This window comes from Belonocnema kinseyi, chromosome 5 (assembly GCF_010883055.1).
Source record: "Belonocnema kinseyi isolate 2016_QV_RU_SX_M_011 chromosome 5, B_treatae_v1, whole genome shotgun sequence".
Lineage (NCBI taxonomy): Eukaryota > Metazoa > Arthropoda > Insecta > Hymenoptera > Cynipidae > Belonocnema > Belonocnema kinseyi.
The window spans coordinates 72532305-72560069 of record NC_046661.1 but is presented as its reverse complement, the minus strand read 5'-3'; the positions used below and the strand labels follow the sequence as shown (position 1 = coordinate 72560069).

The following is a 27765-nucleotide window of genomic DNA, read 5'->3' as shown; positions in this document are numbered from 1 at the left end:
TATTTACGGATTCTTATTTGTGTTATACTTGTTTGACGATGACACCTAAAATGTTGTTTGTTTTTACGTATTTCTAACGGCTTAGGAGGTCCTTCTAGAAAGTTACAATTTTTATTTTTTTGAAGAAGATTTTTGAGGGTTATACTTGTTCAGACCCACCGATTCTGAATTTTTAATGAAAAATAACAAATTTAATAATTATAAATTTTCCATTTATCAATTATAATCTCATTTATGAGCCAAAAAAGGTTCAATAATCTAAGCTAAGACAAAGCTCGTCTTGAATTAAGTAAACGTCGTTTGAGCCAAGACAATGCTCGACTTAGGACAAGTAAACGCCGTTTTACCTGTCGTGGCCATAAAAGTAAGACGAGGGCCTACGTCACGACTCTGTTTTAAAACGCAGCCAGATATCGATGTCTTGGAGACGAATTCAAGACATAACCAAGTCGAACTGAAGTCGGAGAATTTTTACTCGGGATGATACATTTCTGAGAAATTACCCTTAAAATAACCATGTCACACTCTACATCAAAGACACCGACTATTTCTCAGAATTACATTTCCGAGCAAAAGTTTTAGGCTACCTCTTTTTTGTGACTGAATAAATTTCTTTTAATTTTAATTATGTCAGAGCTAAACAAATTTCGTCTTAAAAGGTTAATTGTTTTTGAAAAGCTGTATAAAATAAGTCCAGGGTGAAGTCGACTTCTCTACTTTTTAAGTAGATATTGCACAAATAGTGTAAATATCAATGTTGTCTTAAATTTTCAATAACTTCTGAAATAGACAACATTTTTCAGCGTTCCTGGGCTTTTTTTACTGACGCTTTTTTTCACAGTATCACAACAGCTAATGAGTATAATGCTTTAAAAAAATTTTGAATTGCAAGAACTTGAAGTTGTAACAAAAAAATTGGAAAAATTTCAATATTATTTTTGGTAAAAAAAATATTTTTGTAAAATATATGAAACATATAATCATGAAGTTATTATGTAATTTCCTTAAAATATATATTTATTTAACTTTCATTCTGATTTTCCCACACATAAGATGTTTTAAAATTTGTCCAACTTTTCTATTACATCTTCAAGTACTTGCAATGGAAAAATGTTGATTATTTCGGAAGTTATTAAAAATATAAGAAAAAATGTAAATATACAATATTCTTGCAATATCTACTTGAACACTAGAAGAATTGGCTTTACCCTGAGCATATTTTATACAGAATTTCGAAAACAATCAACCTTTTAAAGAGAAATTTTTTTAGCTCTGGTATAATTAAAATTAAGAAAATTTATTCAGTCACAAAAAAGAGGTAGCCTAAAACTTTTGCACAGCAGTGTATATTGACCATAACAATTAATTATATTCAACGATAAATTCATCAATATACAGGAAATATGGCACCACTTACGTCATCCTATCTTCTTTCGGCTCACTAATCAGGGGGATGATGATTCAGCACCTAGCACCTATTTTTGAGAAAAAATTTCCATTTCCGGATTCAAGTATTGATTTTCAATGTGGATAGTGAAAATCAGATATAACACTGTGATTCGTGCGTTAAAACAAGGAACGAAATTCACTTTCCAGCCTTCTACGCTCTCGCTGCAAGTTTGCTAATCTTATGGAAAGGCTTGGTCTAGAACATCCCCTACCACTCTACTTCCATAGAGAACGATAATATGGAAATGCAATCATTGACTAAGAATCCGATTTATCACGTAAAACAAAAACGTATCTGTATCATACATAACTACTACACAGCAAATAAAGATAAGCCTGCTGATATTTTTACGAAACAACCATTTAAGGGAAAAATTTCGAAATGTATGAAACTGTTAAAAATAAAAATTTGGTAATTAAGAATGGTGCTAATTTGAGGAGGCGTATTTGAATTTATGTGTTTGCGCTTTTATACTCTTCAGAGCGATTTAAACTTGGTCTTGTTTTAATCTGGTTTATTTTTTTTCTAGCTTCAGTTTGTCTTTTTTCTGTATGTATCGTTTGACAGTGTTCCTTCGCTTCGTTACTACTTTAATTACTGCAATAATTAATAATTCACAATAATTATTTCATACTGTTTGTTCAAATGCAACCATTTATTTGCATTAAGGAAATGTTTTATATGTATATTCTATAGGATCATTACTTTGAATCAAGTAAATTATTTTTTCTTTGACGCAAGATATTTTGTTGTCAGTGTAGGTCAAGGTTAATGAGTTTATCACACCATGCGTAACATTATTTTCAAACGGCTGTTATTCCTTTAATTCTTTATGGAATAAAAATTTATTTTTTCGTTCAAAATATATTTGCATATATACTTACTGAGTCCATTATTGCAGATTTATATTTTTGTATCTTTTTTTCTCTGCGGGCTTCGAAAATTTGCATACTGAAATTCTTTATTTTTGGCATTACAGAAACTGACCTGCTTTTTAGGTACACACGAAAAAGATGAACTTTATGGTTTTTGCTGCGTTTTAAAAATTCTGCCCAATGTTTTAATAAAAACTAGAAGGTCCTGTATATTAATAATAGACCTTATTAAAGAATGAAAGCATCTGGAATACTTATAATATTTAGATAATTTATTTGATTACAATAACTGCTAAAATTGTTGGAGTTTGGCTTTGGCGCATTGAAAAAATATATTTCTGGAACAAAATAAATACATTTAATCTATTATAATAGTGTACTTATCCAAAAAGAAATAAAATCTGTATGAATTATAACATATCGAATTATTAAATAATGTATTATCAGAATACGGTCACTATCTTAGGATTTTTTTTATTCGAAACATGGATATAAAAGAGTATTATCGAATCATCTTTGCTATCGTTAAAACATTCTTGAAAATTATTTTCAAAATATTTCACGAAAATTAGGCTCAAAACTACTGTACGGGATCAGAAATTTTGTGAAATAGTGTCTCGGACGGTTCTTGCAAAAACTAGTATGTGTCAGTGTGGCACACGTGCGATCGGGCGATTGTTACTGATATAATTGCAGCATTTTCCAGCAGCTTTTTGGACTGGTCTACGTTCATGAGTTTATCTCCGAATCGTACACAGATCTTGTACACAGACAATTTTTTAGCCCTGAATGTAGAAAATGAGAGGGATGTCCGATACACTAGACAGTTTTACCTTTTTTACCACTAGAATTTTTTTGCAGAACTTATTTTCTGCCTCAGCCCACTTTAAAGATTGTACAAGCATTTACGTTTCAATATATATTTAATGGTATTGCTCTGCAGAAAAAAGTTGATAAAATTATTAAATCAAATATAATAAAAATATAGAGATCAGTTATTCTTGAAAGGAAAGTAATGGACATGAGATATAACAGTTTTTACGTTTATGTTTAAATCTTTTACCGATCACTGATCTTCATAAGCGACTCTATCAATTTACTATAATAATATCTTAATTATTTCATTTCAAACTCCCCTCTGAACAATATATAGGTATGAGAATATCGCTGAGGGTTTTTTTAGTTTAATAATTTAAGATGTTCTCATATCAAAATGTGTAAGTGTAAAGCAAGGAACTCATGTGGATATTATATTTTTCTTTTTTCAGTAAGCTTACTTACCGTTCAGGGCGTAGCTGGGCAAATGGCAACTCTACCATGTGATATACAACCTAGTGACTCTAACGATTCCGTTTCTATGGTGCTTTGGTTCAAAGAGGCTTCTGGCGAGCCAGTATTCAGGTTAGCCAACAGTAGATATTTATAAGCACGTTGATATTTAATGGACGTTCTTTTTCCTTTGCCGCTATCCTTTCTTTTTCGCAGTCAATGCATGCTTCAAAACGAAAAGCTTTGTACCAGTTTTCCAGCGAGCTTCTGCATCCGTCGAGTTCCTCGTATACTCATGTGCGTGAAGGCATGTAAATCGATACGAATCGGTTGCAAATATATACATTAGTGATGAGTTCAAAACAAGTTGGTCATTCACGAAAGGCTGCAGACTTTCCTATCCAGTTCTAAATATGCGAAAAACTAGTACAGCTTCGAAAACCGCAAACATACATATTCGTCTTAAGGGCATTTGACGCAGCCAAATACCTATATCACTGGCCTCACTTTATCAGTGCATCCAGGTCAGTTACACCAGCCCCCCTCCCCAATCTTAATTTTTGGGTTTTCTATAGGTCACTGAATTGCGCTCCAAGTGCGCTCAAATGCGAATCCAATAACAACTTTTGCGTCACAAAACTGTAGGAGTTATATCAGGTGTTACGCGGGGGAAGGGCGTCACGCTATCCCCCCTACTTTGAAAACAAAAATTTAAATCACATGATTTGGAAGATCTTCAAATGCGCTTGTATGCGCTATTCAATAATTTTACAAATAGTATCGTATATGTAAAAATTTGTTAAATCTTTCACAAAGATTGTAGGTATATTTCCATGTCTCAAACATTTCGTGCTGTTTTATTGTTTGTTATGTGACTTAAGATTTTATTTTAATATTGCAAATGATCTCACTCTGATAAATTTATTTTTATGTAAAAAAAACGTAAAGCTAAATTTTTCGACTTTCCGAGTACCACGTCTATCCGTACACAGAATATTTAAATATTTAAAAAATGGTCTCAACAATTTTAAAAATACTCTAGCTTTTTGAATTCGAATTATAATTCAATGACTTAATTCACTCGAGCCACTAAATAATGTTTCAAAATGTTATCCTCCATACAGACGATAGCGACTACAACGACGACAAAAAAAATAATAACAGACAGATTTTCTTACATTTGCTGTTTTCTTTCGACAATGCCCAAACAAATCAAAAATGAACATACAGATTAATCCAGTAATCGTACTACATTACAATATCTCCTTCACCTGCAATGGATGAACTTTCACCATTACGCCATGAAGACCTGTTAAAATCTCTAACATTACGCAGAACATGGCTCAATTACATTTTAATCAGTTGAATCAATTTCATGATTAAATGACAAGCAAGTTTAAAACAGAGATTAGGAAATTCGGTGAATATTGTAAATAATTAAGGTAATTTCAAAGTGATTGCAAAATTAAAGAAACTCTTAACAGAAATAGAACGGATTAACCGATTTTTAAAAATATTTTTCAAACGTCTCCTCATTATCTAAGGAACATTATTCAACCTATTAAAATTATATTCCTGAATTTTCTAAATATTTGTAAATATCTTTCAACCGGCTCTAGTTATTTCTAACAATACGAAGGTCGGTTAAGGAAGGGCAGGCTCTCGCTACACTCCCTGGGTTCCAGTATCGTCAAAAAATTACACGCCAGACCTTCCGCTAGGCTATTCTCGAAACGGCGAACGTCTGTTTTCGGTTCATCATGAATACACTTCCGATGGCGGTTTGCTTGTTCCCAGACGCATGTAATGCAGCATATTTTCAATTGATTACAAAAAAACAACAACAGGAGCATTTTTTTTAACAGGGCTCTAAACGGGTTTCTTAGCCCTTAAGATTATGTGGTTACAATATTACATCAACAATTCATAATTGTCAAAGAAAAGTTGCCATTTGTAATACATGTACTAAAAATCCAACCCTAGGAAGCACCTTGAGACTCTTAAAACTACGCGGGGTTTCTCCAGATGTATAACACGTGAACAAAAATGCATTATTAAATGCAATATTCTAACCGCACAATCTGAAGGTAATTATGTCGGCCTAAACAGAGATTTTTGCGAAAAATCTGCTTGCTTTTATTTTGTTTTTTACTTAAGAAATGACTCTTGTGTGAAAATTGCCAGTGTGTTAAATTAATTAAAATAATAAATAATAATACATTGAAAAAGTAGATACTTAACAAATACATTTGAAGCCTTTTTGAAGAATGTTGATAGGTTTATTTAAACAAAAAATATATATAGCTTGGGGGCAGAAGATCTAGCCTCAAAATTCAATTGCCTCATATATAATATCTACCTTCCTGCGGTGAACAAAGTTATCTTTTTCGTTGCTTACCATGAAAATTTAATGCAGTGTATAAAATAATGAATGCAAAATTAATAATTAATTAGAAAAGTGAATAATTATTTAATATTTTTAAAACCTTTCTGAAAATTTGGGAAAGTTTAGTTGTAAGAAAATGTTCTACTATAAAGCTGTTGTCCTGTTAAGCCGAAGGTCTAACGTCAAATCGAATTGCCTTATTTCACTCTATAAATACTAGGAGCGAAAAACCGTTTACTTAAACAATTTTTGTGCATTATTAAACTTCGTAACTTTTACGGTACTTGCGGTTGCTATGTACGCTTTTACTCAAAAATAGGAGTACAGCTGCAATATACAAAAGTATTTCATTGTTGTATTTATTTCGTGAAATAGGGTGATTCTATTGAGGTAAGAGCTTCACTCTAACAGCGGCAAGTAGCTTACAACCATTTTTATTGGAATATTCACACATGTCATTTCAATCTAAATATCAACGTTACTATAGACTCTCTTTCTCTTGAATTGAAAATGAAAAGCTATTAAAATTGTATTGCTCGAAGATGGTACATATACGATCTAGATTTTGACTTTGATATACAAATCCAATGTCTTAAAGTCTTAATCAGCAAGAAATGGTTTTAAGCATCTAAATTTCGCCGATTCAGCATGCCCAAACCCGTTCATTGTTGATTAGAATTAGCAGCTTAAATATTCCATGTGGTTGAAAAACGTATTTTTTTGTTGAATTCAACTGATTAAAAATAAGTTTGTTTCAGTTTAAAATTAATTTTTCAACTCGAAAATTTGATGATTCCATTTTTGGTTCAAAAATATCTTTTATAGTTTAAAATTCAACTATTTGGTTTAAAATTCACCTCTCTGAAATATCTACTTTAACAAATCATTATTATTTATTAGTTTCTTTTTTTACACACTGCACCAAATTTTGATAATAAGTTATGAAAAATGTTTGTTTAATAAGCCTACCAATATTCTTCAGAAAGTTTTTAGAAATATTTTACAAAGAAGATAACTTCCTTCACAGCACAAATTATATCATATTATATATCTTTAATATATATAATTTAATACTCGAAGCGATAATAGCACGCTATGTGCGGATATCATGCGATCTAAAACGGTTAAGATTCTTCCTTTGTTTGGAAAATTTTCAATCCCGTGTTGGGCTTGAGTTAAAGAAGGGGTGCCAAAAAGGCTGTTTTTTCGACTCTAAGCGATCTGCTTGATACTGTCCAAAATTAATTTTCTTAGTCTGCTTAATAACTCTGTGAAACAATTTTGGAAAGTGCAAATAAATCTCACTATAATCGTGCCTTTTAATTAAAGATTTACATGGGAATGCACGCACTTGGCTAGAGTTCATTGGATTTAATCCTGTTCCCAATCAACGCGGGCCACCAAACAGGTCCAAGAATTGCTCAAATGTATTAAGTGTCAGAACCTTTGTTTTTGGCCCCGGACCTGACCTTGAAACAGGAGCTACTTTTCTTGGAAAAGAAGAAAAACGGAGAATTTGTGAGGTTTTTCAGCGAAATGGTTATTTTGAATTAGCTGCAAGGTTAAAAAAATACCCGGGAAGTAGGTATTTATTTGTTGGGACACGCAATTAAGTGAGTAGTATAGATTATTTAGCTTTACCAAGAGCACTCGACGGGGAGGTTATCCCTGGATGAGCCGATGCAGCTTCCACTCAGCACTTACCAATTAAAGCAAGAATGATCGCATACAGAGGAACATATAAAATATGGTTGTATTAGCGGCTTACCTGTTTACATGCAATGACAAAATGTAATACGCGTAACAGATTTAGTCGCGACATACCTCTTTCAAGACATACAATCTGTGGATAGAATACAAAGACGAAACGAATCCTATAAAGTCATGGTATTGCCAGAGTAAGGCAAGGTGCATACGGATACTGTGCTCACATTGCTGCAGTCCGGTGGTATTTAGGATACTATCGTAATAAAATGTATCTTTACACCATGTAAAACTTGTGACTTTTACGTAGAAGATGCGACCAACGCCCTTTCCGATTGGTCCCATGTATAAGGAGACCAACTCCTTCCTCATTAAGTGTTTTTATTTCGTTTTGTTTGTAGCTTGTATTCAGTTTAAATGTATTTCTGCATTTCTTTATCATTCCTATACATTTTTGCACATATTTCTGAAATAGTAGAGTAAGTGGGATATAGCTCAGAATTCATCTCCTGGGTAAAGATAAATAATCTGTAATACTGACTTCATATCATACCTGAAAGAAATAGAGTAAATAATATTCCTACAGTACATAATTATTAATTTAAATAATAATAATATAGGTAAAATAAATCATTTTATTCAATTATTAGTTAATCCACAAATGATACGATTTCTTATTATACTTACATTTGTACTTATAATTAATGATTACCTACTATTAGATAATTATCTTTCGTGGGGTGGCCAGCCCTAAGTAACGAGTAGACTTAAAGCTATTTCATGACCGTGAAGCTAATTAAAAATAGACATTTCGCTGAAAAACCTCACAAATCCTCATTGCTTCTCGTTTCTCAATAGAAGTCGGTCCTTCTTCAAGGTTAGGCCCAGGGACTAGATGAAGGGTTCTGATTTATATTCAACTTCATAAATTTGAACAAGTTTCGGAAAAGTTTTGTGGCCCGCGTTAATTAGGAACAGGGGGAAATAGAAGGGACTCTAGCCAAGTGCGTGAATTCTCTTGTGAATCATTAATCTAAAGATAGATTATCGTGAGATTTATTTGCTCTTTCAATGAACTGTTTCACAGAATTATAAGGCACATGAAGAGCAATGAATGTCAGGCAGTATCAAGCAGATCGGTTCAGGTCCGAACAACGGCCTTATTGACACCCCTCCTTTGCGAATAATTGTTTTAATGTTGACCATCGTACATTAAGAAGAACTGTTTCGCTTTTTTACTATATTTCTGCTTTTTCTATTTTCCCTCTCATTACGCGCATATGATAATCTACAAGCAAAATAGGAGATAAGTTGCAGCATAGCAGCGTCTCGATGAGTATTTTTCTTAGGGTCCTCAATATTTTTTCTTGCATTAAAAAAACACAAGTCAAATCTGCATGCAAAAGATGAGGTTGATGTACCCAGTACTTTTCGGTTCAGGCGTACTAACAGGGCCACTTTCAGTCAAAAAGCTTACATTTTCACATATTTACATATCAAAGGTTTGATAAGCATTTTCCTCAGGGATCTCAATGTTTTTCTCAAATTAGAGACGTGAAACGCATCTCCATCGAAAAAATTAAGTCGTTACACCCAATACTTATTGCCCTAGACTTGTTTATGGACGGCAGACACTTAACCCATTGCACAAGGGTTATCTACTAAACCTTTCTCTACACCTTGACGAATTCACCACAAGCAGAATATGCATTTTTTAAAAGAAACTTTTCACAATCAAGCAACTAAATAACACACTAGCTACATAACGACTATTGTATAAAAAGCAGGACGAACAAAAGTAAATGATAATTTTCCCCACAACCTCCTCCTTTTCCAGCTCTCTCAATCTTATTACCAACATACATCATTTGCAGTTTTTAGCATTTACCATACAAAAGATACATACAATTAGGGTAAACTTCATCATCATAGTGAGGAAAACCGGTGACATACATATCATATTATGCTCCGGAAGTAAATTTCCAACTGCAATAATGCCATGTAAAGCAAAAATTTGGTTAATAATTATTTTTATATTTGCTCTTTGTTTTCTATGGTATGGGCACAGAATTTTTCTAACTTTAACCATATTATATGGATCTAATGGGATGAGTGACAGCTATGATCATACCTATTTTCCGTTTGCAGTTTATTTATTAAGCGAAAATAACATACATAAGTGTAAAAAAACTGTTCGCTTCAGAATTTTGGTAAAATGGATTTTAAATATACTATTTCACTTACTATTTCACTTTCTCGATTTTAAACACAAAATTTGAGTAAAACACAAGTTCTGTCTCTTATTTTAAATTCCAACTTTTATAATATAATTGATTATATTTCTTACACATTCTCTTTAACATGAAGATTCTTATTATTAAAATAATATATTTCAACCCAATATCAAATTTTACACAGGTAACTATAATTGATTTTTTATTTTTATAACCTCACCTGATGAGGAGAACGTTTTTATTCTCGAAACGTAGAATGCTAATAAAGGATCTATAACATCATAAGATCTTAATTGTCTGAAGTATGTCAATTTCTTTCAACAACACTACTACAATCTATCATCATCTCAGACAAAAAGACATCAACATCAACACCGGATCAACAACATCGATTTAAATTAAGTAAAATAATCTTCAGAACTGTGAATTAGCGGCTACTTTTCAACTGCTGAAACAATTTTTTGGGAGTTTCGATGATGCGACCCCAGTGAATATATTGGCAACAACGATTAATAGTGCCCGCCCTGACATTTCGTCCGCTTTCCCGCCTCCTAATTTGAAAATACTGGACTTGCCGCATTAAGTGAGGCCACTCGCCCGCCGGTAGGTTAAAAAAGGGACCAAAGCATATCCAGTCTAATAACACTGTCTAAATCTATCGTGCCTACAGACTTTAGACTAAAGACAAGAGACTATCAACTACAGAGAGACGGTCAACCTTGTAAAAATAATTTTTTGTTATACAGGGAGCCTCTAAACGTATTCCCTTGATAACAACGGGCGAATTAAAATTTTACGTGAAACTAGCACTTTCTCATTCAAAATGAAATGATAAATATAATAATTTTAAACGAATGACAACTGTAGCAAACTTCGCCTTTGAAATTATACAAGGATAAATAACTTGACGTTTCAGTTGATAAACACATGGCGATAGAGCAGAAAACATGCTACAAATAAAAGTTTTTTATTACTGTTTTTCCTTATTAATGATAAAATAATTTTAAAAAATAAGAGTTCTCAAATGAGAAATATGTAGAAAAATCTGAATCTGCAGAGCCCATGTGGAATGTCTACGTTATATAATCGATTTTTGTTAAATTTTCTATACGCCTTTCTCAAGCGGTACTTTATTTACTAACACTCTTCTACTACGGTCTTTCTTATTTTTACCGCATGAGACACATATAGTTCGAGTTTAAGTACCGCGTAAACTATGTTTTCATGCTACTCGGTTAAGGGTAGCTTACAAATCCTTCAATATCGCGTACTCGCTTTACCATATACGAGGCAATATTGGCATCGGAAAAGAACACACATTTTCTTCTAACAGGACCAAGGGAATGGAGAGCGAAATAAACATAAAGTTTCTGAACAGAAATTATAAGGAGTGCATCGTTTACGGAAGATGGAATTGAAGTATGCCGATTCCGTTGATTGCAATCATAAAGGGTATCGCGTAAATAAGGGTTTTAATAAAGATTTATTATAGAAAAAAAGTATATAATAGTTGCAAAGTTTTAGTTAAAGTATGAAATATTGCATTGCCCTGCGGAGGTTATTCACGAAGTGTATTCTAATTTTTTTCTAAGAAAACGTATTGTTAAAAAAAAATTATTTTTCACCACTTGCTATTTTTTAATTTTTATTTCCAGAAAAGTGTGTTTTTTAAAGTACTTCAGCCGTCTACTTTATGGATCTCAGATGGAAAATCCCATTGGAATTCTTTTTATAGCAAAGAAGTTTCTTTAAAAAATAAGGATTTTCGAAAACGCTTTTATTATTAAGTAAAAAATTAATATTATTTGTGCCAAAATATATGAAAAAAGAGTTCTATTTAAAAAAATTAAGATATTCTGACAAGTTCAAAATATTCAATGGTCTCACAGATTTCAAAATTAAAGAAAACTTTCAAAATAAATGTTCACACAGAAAAAAGGGCTCATATCGGATGAAACTTATTTGTTACGTTTTTGAAATAATGCATTTTTTAGTGAGAATACTTTTCCGGTGAAACTGTAGCATTAACATAGATGCATTTTCCTTCTACGGTATCTTATTGGTTTGCAACTTAAAGCAATACTGAATCGGCGTACTTTTGATTATCGGCATTTTTCTGTCTATATGATGAAATAACTTTCCTGTTTATTATATTCTCTACAAAAAGTCTCTAATGTAGTCTGGTCGTACATCGATTGAGAGATGACGCAGTTATGAAAAATTACCCTTTGGAGGCTTATGCAACAATTGAGTTCAGGAGACTTGCTTAAATTATGCACTTTAATAAAGACCTTACATTTTTCATGAAGTGCGGGATAATTATCGCAAAAGTAGAAATAAGCTGGGAAGAAATGCCATGCTTTTGGTAGGCTGCGATTGTGATTTACCGCAGATGAGGCATGTCAAATTAATTTACTTTAATGTTTCAACACATGTTTTAATTCTTGGACGAGTCATATTTTAGACGGTATGGAAAATTGAATAAGCGAAAATGAATATCGCTAACAATTTTCCGTATACATTAGATATCATCTATGCGCTATTAGAAATTTACGCGGAGACGATAAATTCTCGTATCTCAATTGATATTGCCCGTGTGTGAGATATTTTTACTCTCAAGAAATTTTAGTTTTTAATGGCTGAATATCATCCCCTCCCGACCCAAATATGCAGGCAAGATCGAGCAAAATTCTCGATCATTTTTAAATTTTGAATTTAAAATTTCGCTTGAATGTGCAAAATAAGTTAGCAGAATTTTAAAGCACCATTGTCATTTTCCAGCTTATCAAAGTAATGATCGAATGCTGAATCATGTTATTAAGCATGATAATTTTACAAAATGCAACTATTTCGTTAATAAAAAATTATGTTAGAAAATTGTTAACAAAATTTTAAATAAAAGCAGGTATAATATCTGAGGGTACTAGTCCCATGCCTCATAAATACCCAAGCAAAAAACAAAAGTTCCCAATAACCGCGAAACTTGATTATAATTTGAATATATAGCTACTAAATTTGTCAACAATGACATTTAATGATGAAAATTATTTTTTAAAAATCATTTTCGGTAGCAAAAATACTCCAGATGCATTTAAATTGAATGAAAAGTATGAAAATTGGTATCAAGAAAATTGGCAACTTTACGCTAAAAATGCATTATTTTTTAAATCGATTTTATTTATATTCGAATACATTCTTTTAGATATTCTATCCTAATAATTCTAATTTTCAAACAGTTTTCTAGCTTAATGGTGTTATAATTTAAGTTATTAGTTCTTATAAAATTATTTTACGTCAGTTAATATTAGATTATTATTTTGATAACCAGGATGCTTCCAGGGATCTTTTTATGGCCTTCTTGTTTGTTTTTATGTGATTCCAGTTTCATATTTTTCCAATTTCGTCACATTTATTTTTATATTACCGCGAAATGTTAACTTATAAATTTTGTTAAAAATCTTACCCGATTATGCTCGTCGGGTGAGTTTCTCAAGTCGATGTTTCCTTATCTCGTCACGGCTGCATGCATCTCCGCTATACATAATAAGTATAACTATAGTAGCGACATTCAGAAAAGTTTTTTGAAGGAATTATCGGAATAGCACAGGTGCATTATAGAGCATCGAAATAAAGTGGCAAATCGGGAGCAGTGACAGTTCAGATTTACTTCAGACACTTAGAAGAGTTTTATCACTTCGAACATCCGAAAATGTTAACATTAAAAAGATATTGTGTCGCTTTAATAGTAATTAACAGGTGTTTCGATTGAAGGCGGGTACCAATTTGCAATATCAAGAAATTGAGAAAAACAAGATACCTGACCTCAAAAATGCATTCTGCGAATTTCAGGGAAATTAATTTTCTCGATACCAGACGAAAAACTGGCTAGTGTAAGTTAATATATTGCTATACCTACTAAACATATTTTTTATCTGAAAACAATAAAATCATAAACAAGTTTTTAGGAATATTAAATTCTCTAACTCAGCAACTTGATCAAAATTAGTGATCTGCGAGAATAGTTTAACCATTTCTAAATTAAACTACTTTCTAAATTTGAATCAGCGATAAGTATACCGCTACTTCAAATCAGCGTACCTACGCTGGAAAATCAGTGCAATTTCGCTGTTATTCAGTGAAATTCAAATTATCAGCAGCAAAATTTTGCTGTTTTAGCAGCATATATACGCTAATTTCAATTAGCGGTCTATGTAATGCTGATTCAGATTTAGAGGGTAATTGAACATTTTCCCTAATCTAAGCGGAAACTTTCTTTGAGTTTATATATTTACATTGTCTCGCTTGCCTCAATACATTTTTCTCGTGCAGTAATATTCAAATTTATTCAAAAATTTAACAGGATGAATACAAAATTACTACCGCCGACTCAGATAACATAGCCTCTGACAATCTCATGATTCAAAAGAAATAAGTTACTATAGTTTAAATTAAATTATTTTGACGTTCTAGTCTGTGTTCGACTGACTATCTGATTAGTATAGACATTTTATCTCGCCATCATGTAATGTTCATGTAAAGAGTGATGAGAAAATTATGACTGTCAGTTTGATAGATAATCCTAGTGCCTCGTTCGCTAGAACATAATAACAAACGCGGCATCGTGAAGTGAAATTATCATACTTTTATCTTAATTAGCGCGTATTTTTCGAAATTGAAATACATGCATTACAATTTTATCTTGCACTCGGATGGTACAAGTTTGGTTAAATTGCGAAAAGTTTCAACAGTTTATGATTGTACATTTTTTTAATGCATTTGATTATACATTGTTGTATTGTAAACTAGAATTTAGGGAGTCGTTCAACACATAGACTCACCATGGAAAAAAGAGCAATTTTAAAACTTAGCATCATATAACTAGAAAGTAAATCCTGTTCTTAATGTCGACATCGACGCGAAATGCGAGCACTTGCATATATATACATATATTGGAGCGAGTAGGTACGCACACAAGTTGAGGATCGGAAATCGTCGATAGACGTACTTAGCGCCATACGCATTGACTAACAAGGACGTGCTTCCCCTAAGTGTTAGGATCATTGGCGCAAACAGATGTTCAGCCGTGCATATGCATACTCCCTTAATTGCATGTGAGATGCTTGAACGGTTTGTACACACAAAGGAAGTGACGTAGAGGTACGGGTTTTAATTAAGCCTCAATTACGCAGTCATTAGAAAATGAATTGCCTGCGCTATTAAGAGCCATCTTTCTACATACGTGTGATTCTAGTTAGACCAATGTAGTGTTCTAATGGCGCGGTAATTTTTTGCACTGACAATAGCGTAGTGAATATTATAATTAGTATTTAAATGTATGTATTTCTGCGGTAAGTGATTAATAAAGTTTTTTCAGACCTATTCCGCGTTTTTGGTGTTAAAATTTTTTTTTTATTATAAAAAATGTTGTGCCGACATGTTTCAACCTGATTTTCAGGTTCTTTTCAAGGCTTATTTATGGAGATAAAAGAGTATTTAAAAATTAGTATTTAAAAATCAATTCCAGTGATATCTCTAATTAAACTAAAAAAATCCCTAATGCTTGAAGCAAAGGAAGGCATTTTAAGATTACATGATTAGGCCTTATATGTATAGTTGAGTCTTTGCCATTTTTTAAGTTTAATCAGATAACATTAGAAATTATTTAAACAAACAAATATTTACGATAGTGATTTACCCTATCTTGTATACGATTCTTCTCACCTGTTCGAAAAGTTAAAAATCTTTATAAAAAGTATATAATTTCGTCTAATTTTGACAATCTTAATCTCTCCTGAAGCTCTTTCGTAGCACCTTTTCTTTAGAAACGGCAAAGACGTAGCATACTTCGTCAATATTAAAATTGGCGTTAAAGTAAGATTACAGATTACCAGCTGAAAGTAATATCACAATGACAGAAAATGAAAGTTAATACATTTTTAGCAATTTAAATTTTCGTCTATTTATGATTATTGGAACCCTGATCAATCTCATAATATTATGCTTTACTAAATTACTATATTACTGTCGAAAATTGTGAGTTTGTTCAGTGAACGTACTATTAAAAGTCACTGCTGAATTTAAAACGTGATTCCTGTTTAAAAAATGGAGCGGGAATCTTTTTTAAAAACCGCTAAAAAGTTTATTAAATTAGGCGTTAACTGAGCCCTAATAGACATATTTTTGACCATTCGGGTAGAATGTACTAAGCGAGAACTTTAAAAAAAATCAAGATTGTCTCGTATTCATAACCCTGACTACAAGTTGTGGATATAATAATGAATGTCCAAGCATATGTGCGTCGAATCTCATACGGCGAGCACCGCAGACGGCCAGACTCACTGCTAAATTGATTGAAACTTGGCGCAGACACGTTTGGACATTTTCAGTCTATCTCGATAAACCTCTAAGATAATTAAAGATTTATAGAACTAAATTAAAGATAAGACTTTAAAGGCAAAATAATATAAATTTAAGATTTTTACTACAGCTATCTTAGGCCATGCAACAAGTTGAAGCGAAGGTACAAAATTCGAGAAATTCTCGAATTTTTGTGAAGATTTTTTACGCGATATTCTTTCTAAAAAATGTCAAAAGTATCTCTGTAATGTCTTAATTGATGTTTAATTTAATAAGATTGCTAACAGTTTTTTTAAAAAATCTTGTCGCTCCATTTTTAAACGAGTATTAACGTTTCAAACCCAGCAGAGGGCTTAAAAAGTACTTTCGCTGATTGTATAGTGAGAAATTCACACGAATTTTCGAGTTACGTTCAAGAAAAATAAATAAATAGTTATTTCTGTTACAAAAGCCTAAGTGGTACTTTTTCAACCGAGTGTGTAAATGGCAGTACGAGTCGGAGTCGAGGCGTAGCCGAGGCGAGATGAGTACTTAAGTTTACACGAAGCAAAATGCCACTTAGGGACTAAGTATCATATACTATTTCTAATCATATCAGTTCATCATAAGTACAAATAGGTCGCATAAAGTCCTGATCTAAAGACCCGAGAGAGTACAGAGACGGAGGCCAGTAGTGTGTGTGGGGTAACAAGTCGATAATAAAATACCCTATATACCCTAAATACTATTTTAGGTATCGTTCACTGTAAGTAAAATTACACTTAAGATGGTAGTGTGATAAACATTATTTGTTGACTATATAATGATACTATTATATAATTCGTGGAACATAAGAGTAAAAAATCAGTAACTTCAAACTACATCTCACTGAATTGAACCACGTACTAATGATGATTTCAGAACAAAAATTTACAAGTGACTGAAAAAAGCCTTGGCATTCCTGACACGAGTGAAAATACTTTGATTTTGATCACGATTGCTGCCACAATTAATTTTCTTCTAAAACTTTAAGCGCATGGTATTCAGAACACACGAAATCTAATAAATTGAAACTTTTACAGCTTTTTCAAAGTAAGTAGTACTTAAATAAAGAAATGGTACATATATTGCTCTAAGGTTTTAAATTTTATCATGCCTTGACATAAGATATTCAGATTTGCTTCCTGTATGATACCTTTGAGGCAATATTGCCGTCTTGTAAGATATTCTTATGATAATTTTTGACATAAATCGAATCTCTCGCGAATATCACACTCTGTGAGGGGTACTTCTAATTACTAATATATCTTTATCAGTCTTTTGGAAAATCTAGATTTTTTTAATTTTCTACATACGTTAAGTTAAAAAAATAGGTTCATTTAGTTATTGCATGTAAGTTCAATATTTTGTGAGGGAGGCGAAAAAGGAAGACTTCTTACGTGGGAACATGGAGAGTGCTAAAAATAACCTGAAAAATACTTACGAAATATTGGAATCACTTCTGATCTATACATGAAGCTTAAGACCTGCATACCACTATACTACTGGATTGTTTCACAAGTCTTGCTTCAATCTAAAAAAATATTTTTTAAATTGAAAGTCTGATAACTTGCAAACTTCTAGACTGTAATGACGTTATCTCCTAAGAAACGCTACTTTATGAGGCGTTCTCTCTTCTACGTTAAGTTTGCTATATGGAGCGCCAGAACGGCAATTCTTTTTACATTCTCATCAGAAAAGGTATTAGATTTGGGTGAAATTTGACCCCCCCAGTTTTTGTCAAATGTCAACGTTTTGAGACCCCCTGAATCCGAACAACAGGTTTTCACGAATGTATCTGTATGCCTGTATGTCGGCATGTCTGCCTGTATGTATATCTGTCTTTCTGTCTGCTCGTCTGTCTGTCTGTGAACACGATAACTTTTCAGAAAATTAATCTATTAGATTCCCCTTTGGTACACTCTTTCAGCGTCCTAAACTAAAGGTGAAGTTCGTTAGCCAGCCATTCTGAATGAAAATTCAACAATGGGCATATTTTGAATATTTTTAAGACCACTTTTTTAAAAATTCAAAAATTTAATATACACTTGTTCATAGAATTCAGAAAACTTAACAATTTATCCGAATGACCTTTTTTGAAAAATCAAAAATTACTAGAGTTATAGCATTTTCAAAATCCAGAAAAACAAACTGAAATGAACGGTTTAAGCTAAACAACGCATGATACGAAAAAAAGTCCTAAAAAGAAAAGCGTTGCGTTTCGAAAGCCCTACAAGATTATGATAACAACTTTTTCAATTTGGTCAAAAAGTTGAAAATTCAAAATTTGATCGTACAAAAAATTATGAAACCCACATTTCTTCAAGATGTATAAATTCTATGCACCCTTGTTCATATTAATTTAAAACTTAAGCAATTTATCCTTGTGACTTTTGTTTATAAAAATAAAATTATCAGAGTTAGAGTATTTTCAAAACCAAAAAAAAAACAAAATAAAGATTTTAAGCCAAACAACGCATGATATGACAAAAGGCAAAAGAAGAAAAGCTTTGTTTTTCGAAAGCCCTACAAGATTATGACAACAGCTGTTTTAATTTGGTCGAAAAGTTGAAAATTCCAAATTTGATCGTACCAAAAATGTTTGAAACCACATTTTACCAAGATTTAAAAATTCTATGTACGGTTGCTCATAATACTCAGAAACTCAAACAATTTATCTCAATGAATTTTTTGTATAAAAAGAAAATTATCACAGATAAAGCATTTTTAAAATCCAAAAAAACAAACTAAAATGAACATTTTAAGCCAAAAAATGCATGATATGAAAAAAAGTCAAGAAAAGAAAAACTTTTATTTTTGAAAGCCCTACAGGACTATGATAGCAAAATTTTTTAATTTGGTCGAGAAGTTGAACACTTCAAATTTGATAGTGTCAAAAATAATGAAAAATCCAAAAATTCCATTTTTCGGTCAAACTTTGCGCGATATGAAAAAAATGAAAAAGCTCCAACTGCGCGCCCTGGAAAGAACTACAAATTAAGAATGAATCACTTTTCGATATAAGCTACGAGAAAGAATGAGACAAAACTTGTTCATCCAAAAAAGAGCTATAATTTTTTAGAGGACAGTTAGTTTTTGCTTTAGTCGTAAAAAATAACATTCTAAATAAAAATATTAAATTTGTTTTTAAAAAAACGACACAAGGTATGAACTGAAATTACCAGGCAAAAGTAGTTGGCCTAAAAAGATCTATAAATTTATTATTAATTATTCTTCGATAGGATGAGTAAATTTTCTTTTAATCGTAAAATATAAGATTGAAAATTAAAAAATTAGCTTTTTGCGAAAAGCACAGAAAAGCCGAAAGAGGACATAGGCTCCTATATAGGACCCTATATAGGTTCCTGTATTAGACTCTATGCAGATGCGCAGTAGTTTTTATTTAATCGTAAAAAACAACATTAAAAATAAAAAAATTATAAAAACAATGAAATAAGAATTAGTATGATTCAATTTTCAGGCATATTATGAATTGTAATAATATACATTTATTGAAATGATACATGTTTCAGAGCAGCTTAGAATACAATTTAAAGTAAAATAAGAAACAAATGAAAAAATAATCATGATAAATTCAATTTACTTTTTGTTTTGCAATTTTTTAATAAGTAATCCCTGGCAGAGTTACATAAAAATGTATTATAATTGATATAAAAGCGTTGTGTATAATGTAGAAAAGTTGACAGGTTAGACAAAATCGATTGCGAAGCACAAGATACGTGATACGAATGTGTAGTTTAAAGCCAAAAGAGCTTTAACAAAAGAGAGTTGAAAATCACAAAATTACAGTTGTCGGTCCGTTCACCTTTGATTTAAAAAGTTATGTGTCCAAGTGCAGAAGAAATGAAAAGACTAAGCACGGAGTGCGATTGCCCTCAGACGCGTGCCGTAGGTACGCTGAAACTGTTGATCTAAGCTTTTTTAACGAAAGAGAATTCACAATCACAAAATTACAGTGGTGGATGTTTTAAGTCTTAATTTTAAAATATTTGGGCAAGAATGTGCGAAAATATAAAGACCGAGCGCGTAGCGCTAGGTAAATGTATAATCGAACGCGAAGCGCGAGATAAATACAACATCGAGCCCGAAGCGCGAGAACAAACAGTCGCGCGTCCTAGGCCCGCTCAAACTCAGCGAGCGAAAAGAACCGCGCGTGATGAGAATGTTCCCGCGTAGCGGGCAAATTTTTTTCTTATTACTAAGTAGAGAAGCTGGAACACAAGGGCGGATCCAGAAACTAAATATGGTGAGAGCGATGCGAAAAATTATGAAGGGGCTACTTTGTAATAGATGCGTGCATGGTTTATATATACTAATACTATATGCAATTCAAGAACCTTTGGTGCTGGTTATCGCCCCTATTCCCCACCGTTGCATCGATCCACGCTTGCCGGTACACTAGTCAAGATTTTTCAAGATTATTTTGGCTAAACTGCATTATTTGTTAGTATTTTTAATTATCCGGTTTTTCTATAATATATGTGCACTTTAAGCGTCAGCTGTCATTGTACTGTTTATTCTGATTATGGAAATTGCTGAGCGAATAGGTATGAATGAGAGCAGTGAGTTATATGATCGTGAGTTATTTTTTCCGCGATTATAGGAAATTAGAACGGTCGATATGCGTACTTACTAAGTGAAATATATGTTTAAAAGAATATGTATTCGACCAATCGCAGTTCTTTCTAAACCGAAACTAGCTTTTCTTTCATCCATTAATTAAGCTGCTCCACCAGTAAACCGAATATTGATATACAATTCCACTGGCTAATATCGGATTTACCCAGTTATTGAGTATTCTTTGACAAACAGAAACATTTTCGTTTAGTTCAGTTAAATGGTCTGCGCTCTTCAGCAAACTCATGTATATTGGCTGAAGTAAACTATAAATGGTGAAACTCATCCTACAAACAAAACTCCTCGCAACTGAGCGAAAATCCAACAAAGTGAATTAGAGACGGGGGTCAATTACGAACGGCTAGAAATAGGATTTGCCAGACCGGTACAACGCTCTAGGTAAACTGCGTTGGTTAAATATTTGCGATTAAAGTAGTTTCATATTTTTATGTGACAATAAGGTCATCAAGCTATTGTAACACAACTTATCAGCTGGTAAATTCAAAATAAGTACCATGACACGTGACTAATAAAAAATAGTATAGTCGAACAATACAAAGGTGTTATATTTGCGTTGCAGTCGTTACATGCGGGGCTATTATTACTTGACAATGACATGATAACATGACAATCAGGTCATTAAAAATCCTCGTGTTTCCTGATGCTGTTTACTTGTCACTTCTACAGATTTTGTTATTTGGTGTAGCAGTATATTTTTATACGGAGGTCGAATCTACACTGTAAGAAATATTTGCAATTTTAGTATACATGGGTATATTAAATTTCGTATATGTTTACTAAATTCATTACATTTTTAATTTTAGTATACTTACGTATGATAAATTTCGTTTACGAAGTTATTTGTATACTAAATTTATTAATTGTACAGTAACTTTCTTTTACGCGTATGAATTTTATAGTTTCTGTTTACTAAAACTCATATAAGTGGTTACTATATTCGGCTGCGCAAGCGCGTTTCGATTTACGCGATTGTGTAACCTTGTGGGTATAGGAGGCTGGCTTGGCTCGCGTACATTTTTGTTGAGTTTTGGTGCTAAATACATGCGAAGTTTTTTTCATTATAAGTTATGTTAAGTTTTTTAATATATTAACGCAAATTCAGCTTTACTGTGAAATGCTATAATCGAGTACGGAGTAAAATAAGGTCATGAATTTTGTGTGCAGTTTTGATTTTGAGTTTATCTGTGCTGGTATATTGAATGGATCATTTGGAGCAGCCAATTCACCTATTGGTTCACGAGGAAGTAAAAGGAAGGTGTTTTTGCTCTTAAATGAGAGCTTATACAGCAAAGCAGGATTTGAAAACGAAACCATCATAATCACCTAATCCAGAAGGAAAACTCAACGTGTACTCAATTTAGTATACGCGTGTCCTAGATTTGGTATATGCTTATACTAAATTTCGTATACATGTATACTGATTTTACTATATGCGTATACTAAATTTCATATACGTGTATACTAAATACAGTATATCCATATACTAAATCTAATTTGCGCTGGTGTACTGAATATAATTTCGTCTTGTGCATTCGTGCTTCCATCACATGTATACTAAATCCAGCGCAGATTCTTCTAACAGTGTATCGTTCAGAAGATATTAATGTGGCCTTTCTAGTCTAGGGAAAAATCATCATTAAGAAGTTTATTTTCATTAAGAATTTGTTATCATTAGGGAAAGGTTTTAGAAAAAGAAGAATACTAATGTATATGCAAATTGTTTGGTAACGAAGGTGAATTTATCTGAAAGGCAGATTTTTTCCGCTTTCCGACAGTATACAGTGATACAATTATTTTTTTCAAACCTATTGTTAGATTTATTTTTAAATAATTTATTAAAATTCATTGAACGACAATCTGTATTAAGTGAACGATACCAGCATTGATTTTGAAATTAGAAAGTAATTTTCAATAAATATTATGTAATTTATTTGTTTTATACATTAGAGAACATCCTTGTATATAAGTACGGGTGTCTTTGAAAGAAAAGACAAAGTTATGAGGTCCGCCCGCGATATTTTTTTGCGTATCTTTTTGCTGATTTTATGCAAAAAGAATAATTTTTTACTCTATAAACTTCGGAGAAAAGGGTTGCGGACGCTAGCAGGCCGTCCAATTAGCGCCGCCAACTACGAAAACTCACTAAAAATGATTACAATGCGATAAACGATAAGTGGAGACTTTTTTTGTTTTTTTTTGCTCTATGATGACATATATTACGTTTCCCAAAAAACTACCACTAAGTCTTTCAAAACTACTCCCTGTGATCAAAAACGTTTTCAAAATGGGAAAACTACCCTTAACAATGTAAGCATGTTTTAGGGCTTCAAATTAATCACATGGCACTTGAAAATTTCGCTCTCTTTATAATTTCCCCAAAACTAACCTTCCACGTGAACGTATGCAGCAGAACATTTATATGTATGAAAAAAGCATTACAAATAATCAAACTTAGAAGAAACTGTTAGTTGATATTTTTTTTCTCTTTTTTTGTTCTCCGATAATACATAATACGTTAACCAAAAAACGACCCCTAAGTCATAAATACCCTCCCATCGTCATCAAAAACGTTTTAAAAGTTGGAAAACCACTTTGAGCAATGCAAAAATGATTTAGAACTCTCAATTTATTACATGGCACTTCAAAATTTCTCACTCTTCATAATTTTCCCGAAAAACGACCCTTCCACGTGAATCTATGCAGCGGAACATATATATGTATGAAAAAAAGCATTATAAATAGTCCAACTTAGTAGGAAGTGTTAGTTGATATTTTTTTTGCTCTTTTTTTCTCTCTGATAATATATAATACGTTCCACAAAAACTACTCCTAAGTCATACATACTCACCCCTCGCCAAGCAAAACGTTTTAAAAGTTGGAAAATTACCCTGAACAATGTAAAAGTAATTTAGGACTCAAAATTAATAAAATGAAACTTGCAAATTTGTCTCTCATTGGGAACGTATTATAGATTATCAGAGAGCAAACAAATATCAACTAACAGTGTTTTCTAAGTTGTATTATTTTTAATGCTTTTCACACACACACACACACACACACACACACACACACACACACACACACACACACACACATTCGGTTCGGTTTTGATTCCTCTAGAATCAAACCGCAGGACCTATGACAAAGCCACCGAACTCGTTCTCGAGTAGCGGATAGAGGGTCCCTGTACCAAGGGTTTCTGCTGAATATGGTTACAAAAATAAATAGGCAGTCGCGGACAATTGTCCAGGGGTGGTCCCGAAGGAATGAACCCCCAAGCGGAGGTGTGAAAACCGTGCCGAAAGATGAATGGCACATGGGTGAGGTGTCTAGAACGGTGACTCTGGGATACCGGGCGACCTCTCAGAGTATGCACCCTTATCCTTGCATGCGGCGCTCTACAAGGATGGACGAACCCCTTTCCCTAGCTTCTTGTGGGAACAACAATGACAACCAAACATAGCTGTAGCAAGGGCGGTTGAAAACAACAGAACGCGCAGGGCTCCCGACAATGAGTCGGCCAGCAATGCCGACTAATCTAGAGCTGGGGGAGCCAATGAAAATGGATTCAATGCGATCGATCGGCAGGATCTCGCGACCTTTGGGTGGACGGAGCGACTGAATCACGACTTACGAGAGTGCTACGATGCGAGTGTGGCCACTGAACAGGCTTACATGGCTCGGCTGCATGCTCTGTGGTGCGAGAAACATCCGGAGCTATCGCACTTTTCGCAGCAACGTCTGCGAAACCATGCTGAACTACTCCGACGAAGGGGCTATGTAAGCGGAACGCCTACTCTAAAACCGCTAGAACAAGCCGGCAACAGAAAAAGAGAGGCGACAATAAGACCAACCGCGGGCAGGCATCCAATAGGCGAAGAGCGATGCTTTACGACCCGGAGAAACATCAACACTAAGGTTTCTCTCAAGCCTAAAGATCTGGCTGAAATAAATGACGAGCTTCGTGGACATTTTTTCGGAGAATCTGACCTCTGGGCTATCAATTATTGTGTGTATAATGCAGGAGAGCTTTGGCCGATACGAACCGTAAAAAAAACCAACGGTTGATCATAAAACCAAACGACGAATGGGTCAGAGAAAATCAACAGTTTCTCTCTGACCCATCTAGACTCTTCCAAGATCCTTCAGTTACTGTCGAACACCCACCAGATTATATCAAAACCTTCTTGTGGAAGAAGTTTTCTTCAACCCATCAGCATTTGGCTTGTATTTTCACCCCATATTTGAAGTCGGAAGAGCCGATTCCGGAGTGGTTGGTGGAAGGGCGCACAATACTCCTGCTGAAAATAGGCAACTTAGCTGACCCGAAGAATTACAGGCCAATAACTTGTCTGAACACACTTTATAAGATATTCACAGCTATCCTAAATGATAGAATTGTTTGGGCAATTGAACCTGTGTGGCAAGAAATATATGAACAACGAGGTTCAAAGAAAGGCGTAGCCGGATGTCGGGAGCATCTGCTCATCGATAGATGTGTCTGCAAAGATGCAGCATTCTACCAGCGTGACCTATCGATGGCTTGGATTGATTATCGGAAAGCTTTCGATTCGACCTCCCATAGACTTATCATCAGCCTTTTGGAAATCTGAAAGGTTCATCCGCAAATATTTAGGTGCATAAAGAGATTGATGCCGCCTTGGAAAACCAGATTTACTATCTCATCTGGAACAAATCGTGTGACAACTAACAAGGTCACCCTTCAGAGAGGTGTCTTTCACGGCAACACCATGAGCTCACTCCTCTTTTGCCTTACATTATTGCCACTATCTCTAGCACTTCGCTATTCTGACGGTTACTTGTGCGGCAAATCCCTGAACATCCTAAGCTCGTTGATAGAAGCGCTATACGACACCTTTGCGCTGGAGAGACTTATACATACCTGGGCGTGCCACAGAGCAGCATTCAGGATGTGACATCTATAAAGAATACTCTCCGAAGCAGATACAAACGTCTCATTCGACAGATTTGGTCTTCCGAACACGGTATCTTCCACAGAAATGTGAAGGATCAGTCAATGTCTTGTGAGCTAACGTTTGCTTTCCTTAAATCGCCCGGATTGAAGTCTGGTACGAAGGGTTTCATTTTTGCATGCCAAGACGGTGTCATTTCCACCTTAACATACCGTCGCCACATTTTGAGCCAAGACATTCCTGATGATAGCTGCAGGGCGTGCCATGCACACCCCGAGCATTTAGCTCACATACTATCTAGTTGTCCAGCTCACGCGGGAACGGCCTACATTCAAAGACACAATACGGCACTAAGAGTGCTTTATTACCATCTCTGTCACTCTTACGGCATTAACCTTAATATCGCTCCTCTAAATGCTCCTAGGGAAATCGAGTCAATTGTCGAGAATGGGAAGTGCCGAATATACTGGAACTTTATATTGTCGACAATTGTTTCTGTTGCTCACTCGCGGCCTGACATGGTTCTTCTAGACTTCGAGAAGCGAACCATGTTCCTTATCGAATTTTCTGCACCAGCTGACAAGAACATCATAACCAAGGAGAATAGAAAGAAAGAGAGGTACCGAGACCTTATAAGGGAGTTGCAACGATTGTACCCAGAATATTCTGTTAAACTAATCGTCCTTATCATTGGCGCTCCTGGAGGTGCCAAGCTTTCACTTGCTAATGGTCTAAAAAGCATCCCTGCGCGTCAACAATATGCTAAAACAGTTGCGGGAAAAATGTAGAAGGCTGTAGTCCTTAGGTCGCTCCGTGTTCTAAGGTTGCACGAGGCTTTTGCTGGATCGTTGTATTGATTCCTTTACAGCCTGTATCCACCTATCTCACGGTCGTGAGGTGGTTGTAGCTGAAATTTTACCGCAATTTCGCTAGGAGCGGGTGCAATTTTCCAGATTAGCACCCGCTCCCGGAGATATCCTGCGGTATTATTTGTTATGCTTTTTCTTACATATATATGTACTGCTGCCCAAATTCACGTAGAAGGGTAGCTTTTTGAGGAAATGATAATGAGGGGAAATTTTAAAGTATAATGTAAATAATTTTGAGCTCTAAAGCATGTCTACATTTTTTGAAGTGGTTTTTCAACTCTTAAAACGTTTTTGTTCACGAGGGGTATGTATGTATTACATAGGAGGAAGTTTTTTTAGAAACGAATTATATAATATCAAAGAGCAAAAAAGAAGAAAAGAATATAGACTGACAGTGTTTTCTAAGTTTTATTAATTTTTACGCTTTTTTCATACGTATATGTTACGCTGCATATGCTCATGTGGAGGGGTAGTTTTCCGGGATAATTTAATACAGGGTGAAATTTTTATGTTTCATATAATTAATTTGTTATTCAAATTCAGGTTCACATTGTTAAAGCTAGTTTTCCATCTTTTAAACCGTTTCTGATCACTGGGGGTAGGTATGTATGACTTAGGGGTAGTTTCCCGGAAAAGTATTATATATTATCAAAGAGAAAAAAGAGGAAGAAACTATCAGCTAATAGTGTCTTCTAAGTTTGATTATTTTTAATGATTTTTTCATACATATATTTGTTCCGTTTCATGGGTTCACGTGGAAGGATAATTTTGAGAATATTATAATGAGAGACAAATTTTCAAGTTTCATTAGTTTAATTTTTAATCCTAAATCATTTTTATATTGCTCAATGTAGTTTTTTAACTTTTAAAACGTTTTTGATCACGAGGGGTGAGTATTTTTGTCTTAGGGGTAGTTTTTGGGGAACGTATTATATATTATCAGAGAGCAAAAAAAGAGCAAAAAAATATAAACTAACATTTCCTTCTAAGTTGGAATATTTTTAATGCTT

At 33.7% G+C, this 27765-nt stretch overlaps 1 protein-coding gene across 1 annotated transcript in view; it reads left to right on the top strand.

Annotated features, from left to right (window-relative positions):
- Nucleotides 1-27765, top strand: part of LOC117173710 — a 267964-nt gene that overhangs the window by 236402 nt on the left and 3797 nt on the right. Inside the window, exon 2 of the mRNA XM_033362351.1 lies at nucleotides 3594-3726. Coding sequence (XP_033218242.1) covers nucleotides 3594-3726 — 133 coding nt within the window. The remainder of the gene's footprint in view (nucleotides 1-3593; nucleotides 3727-27765) is intronic.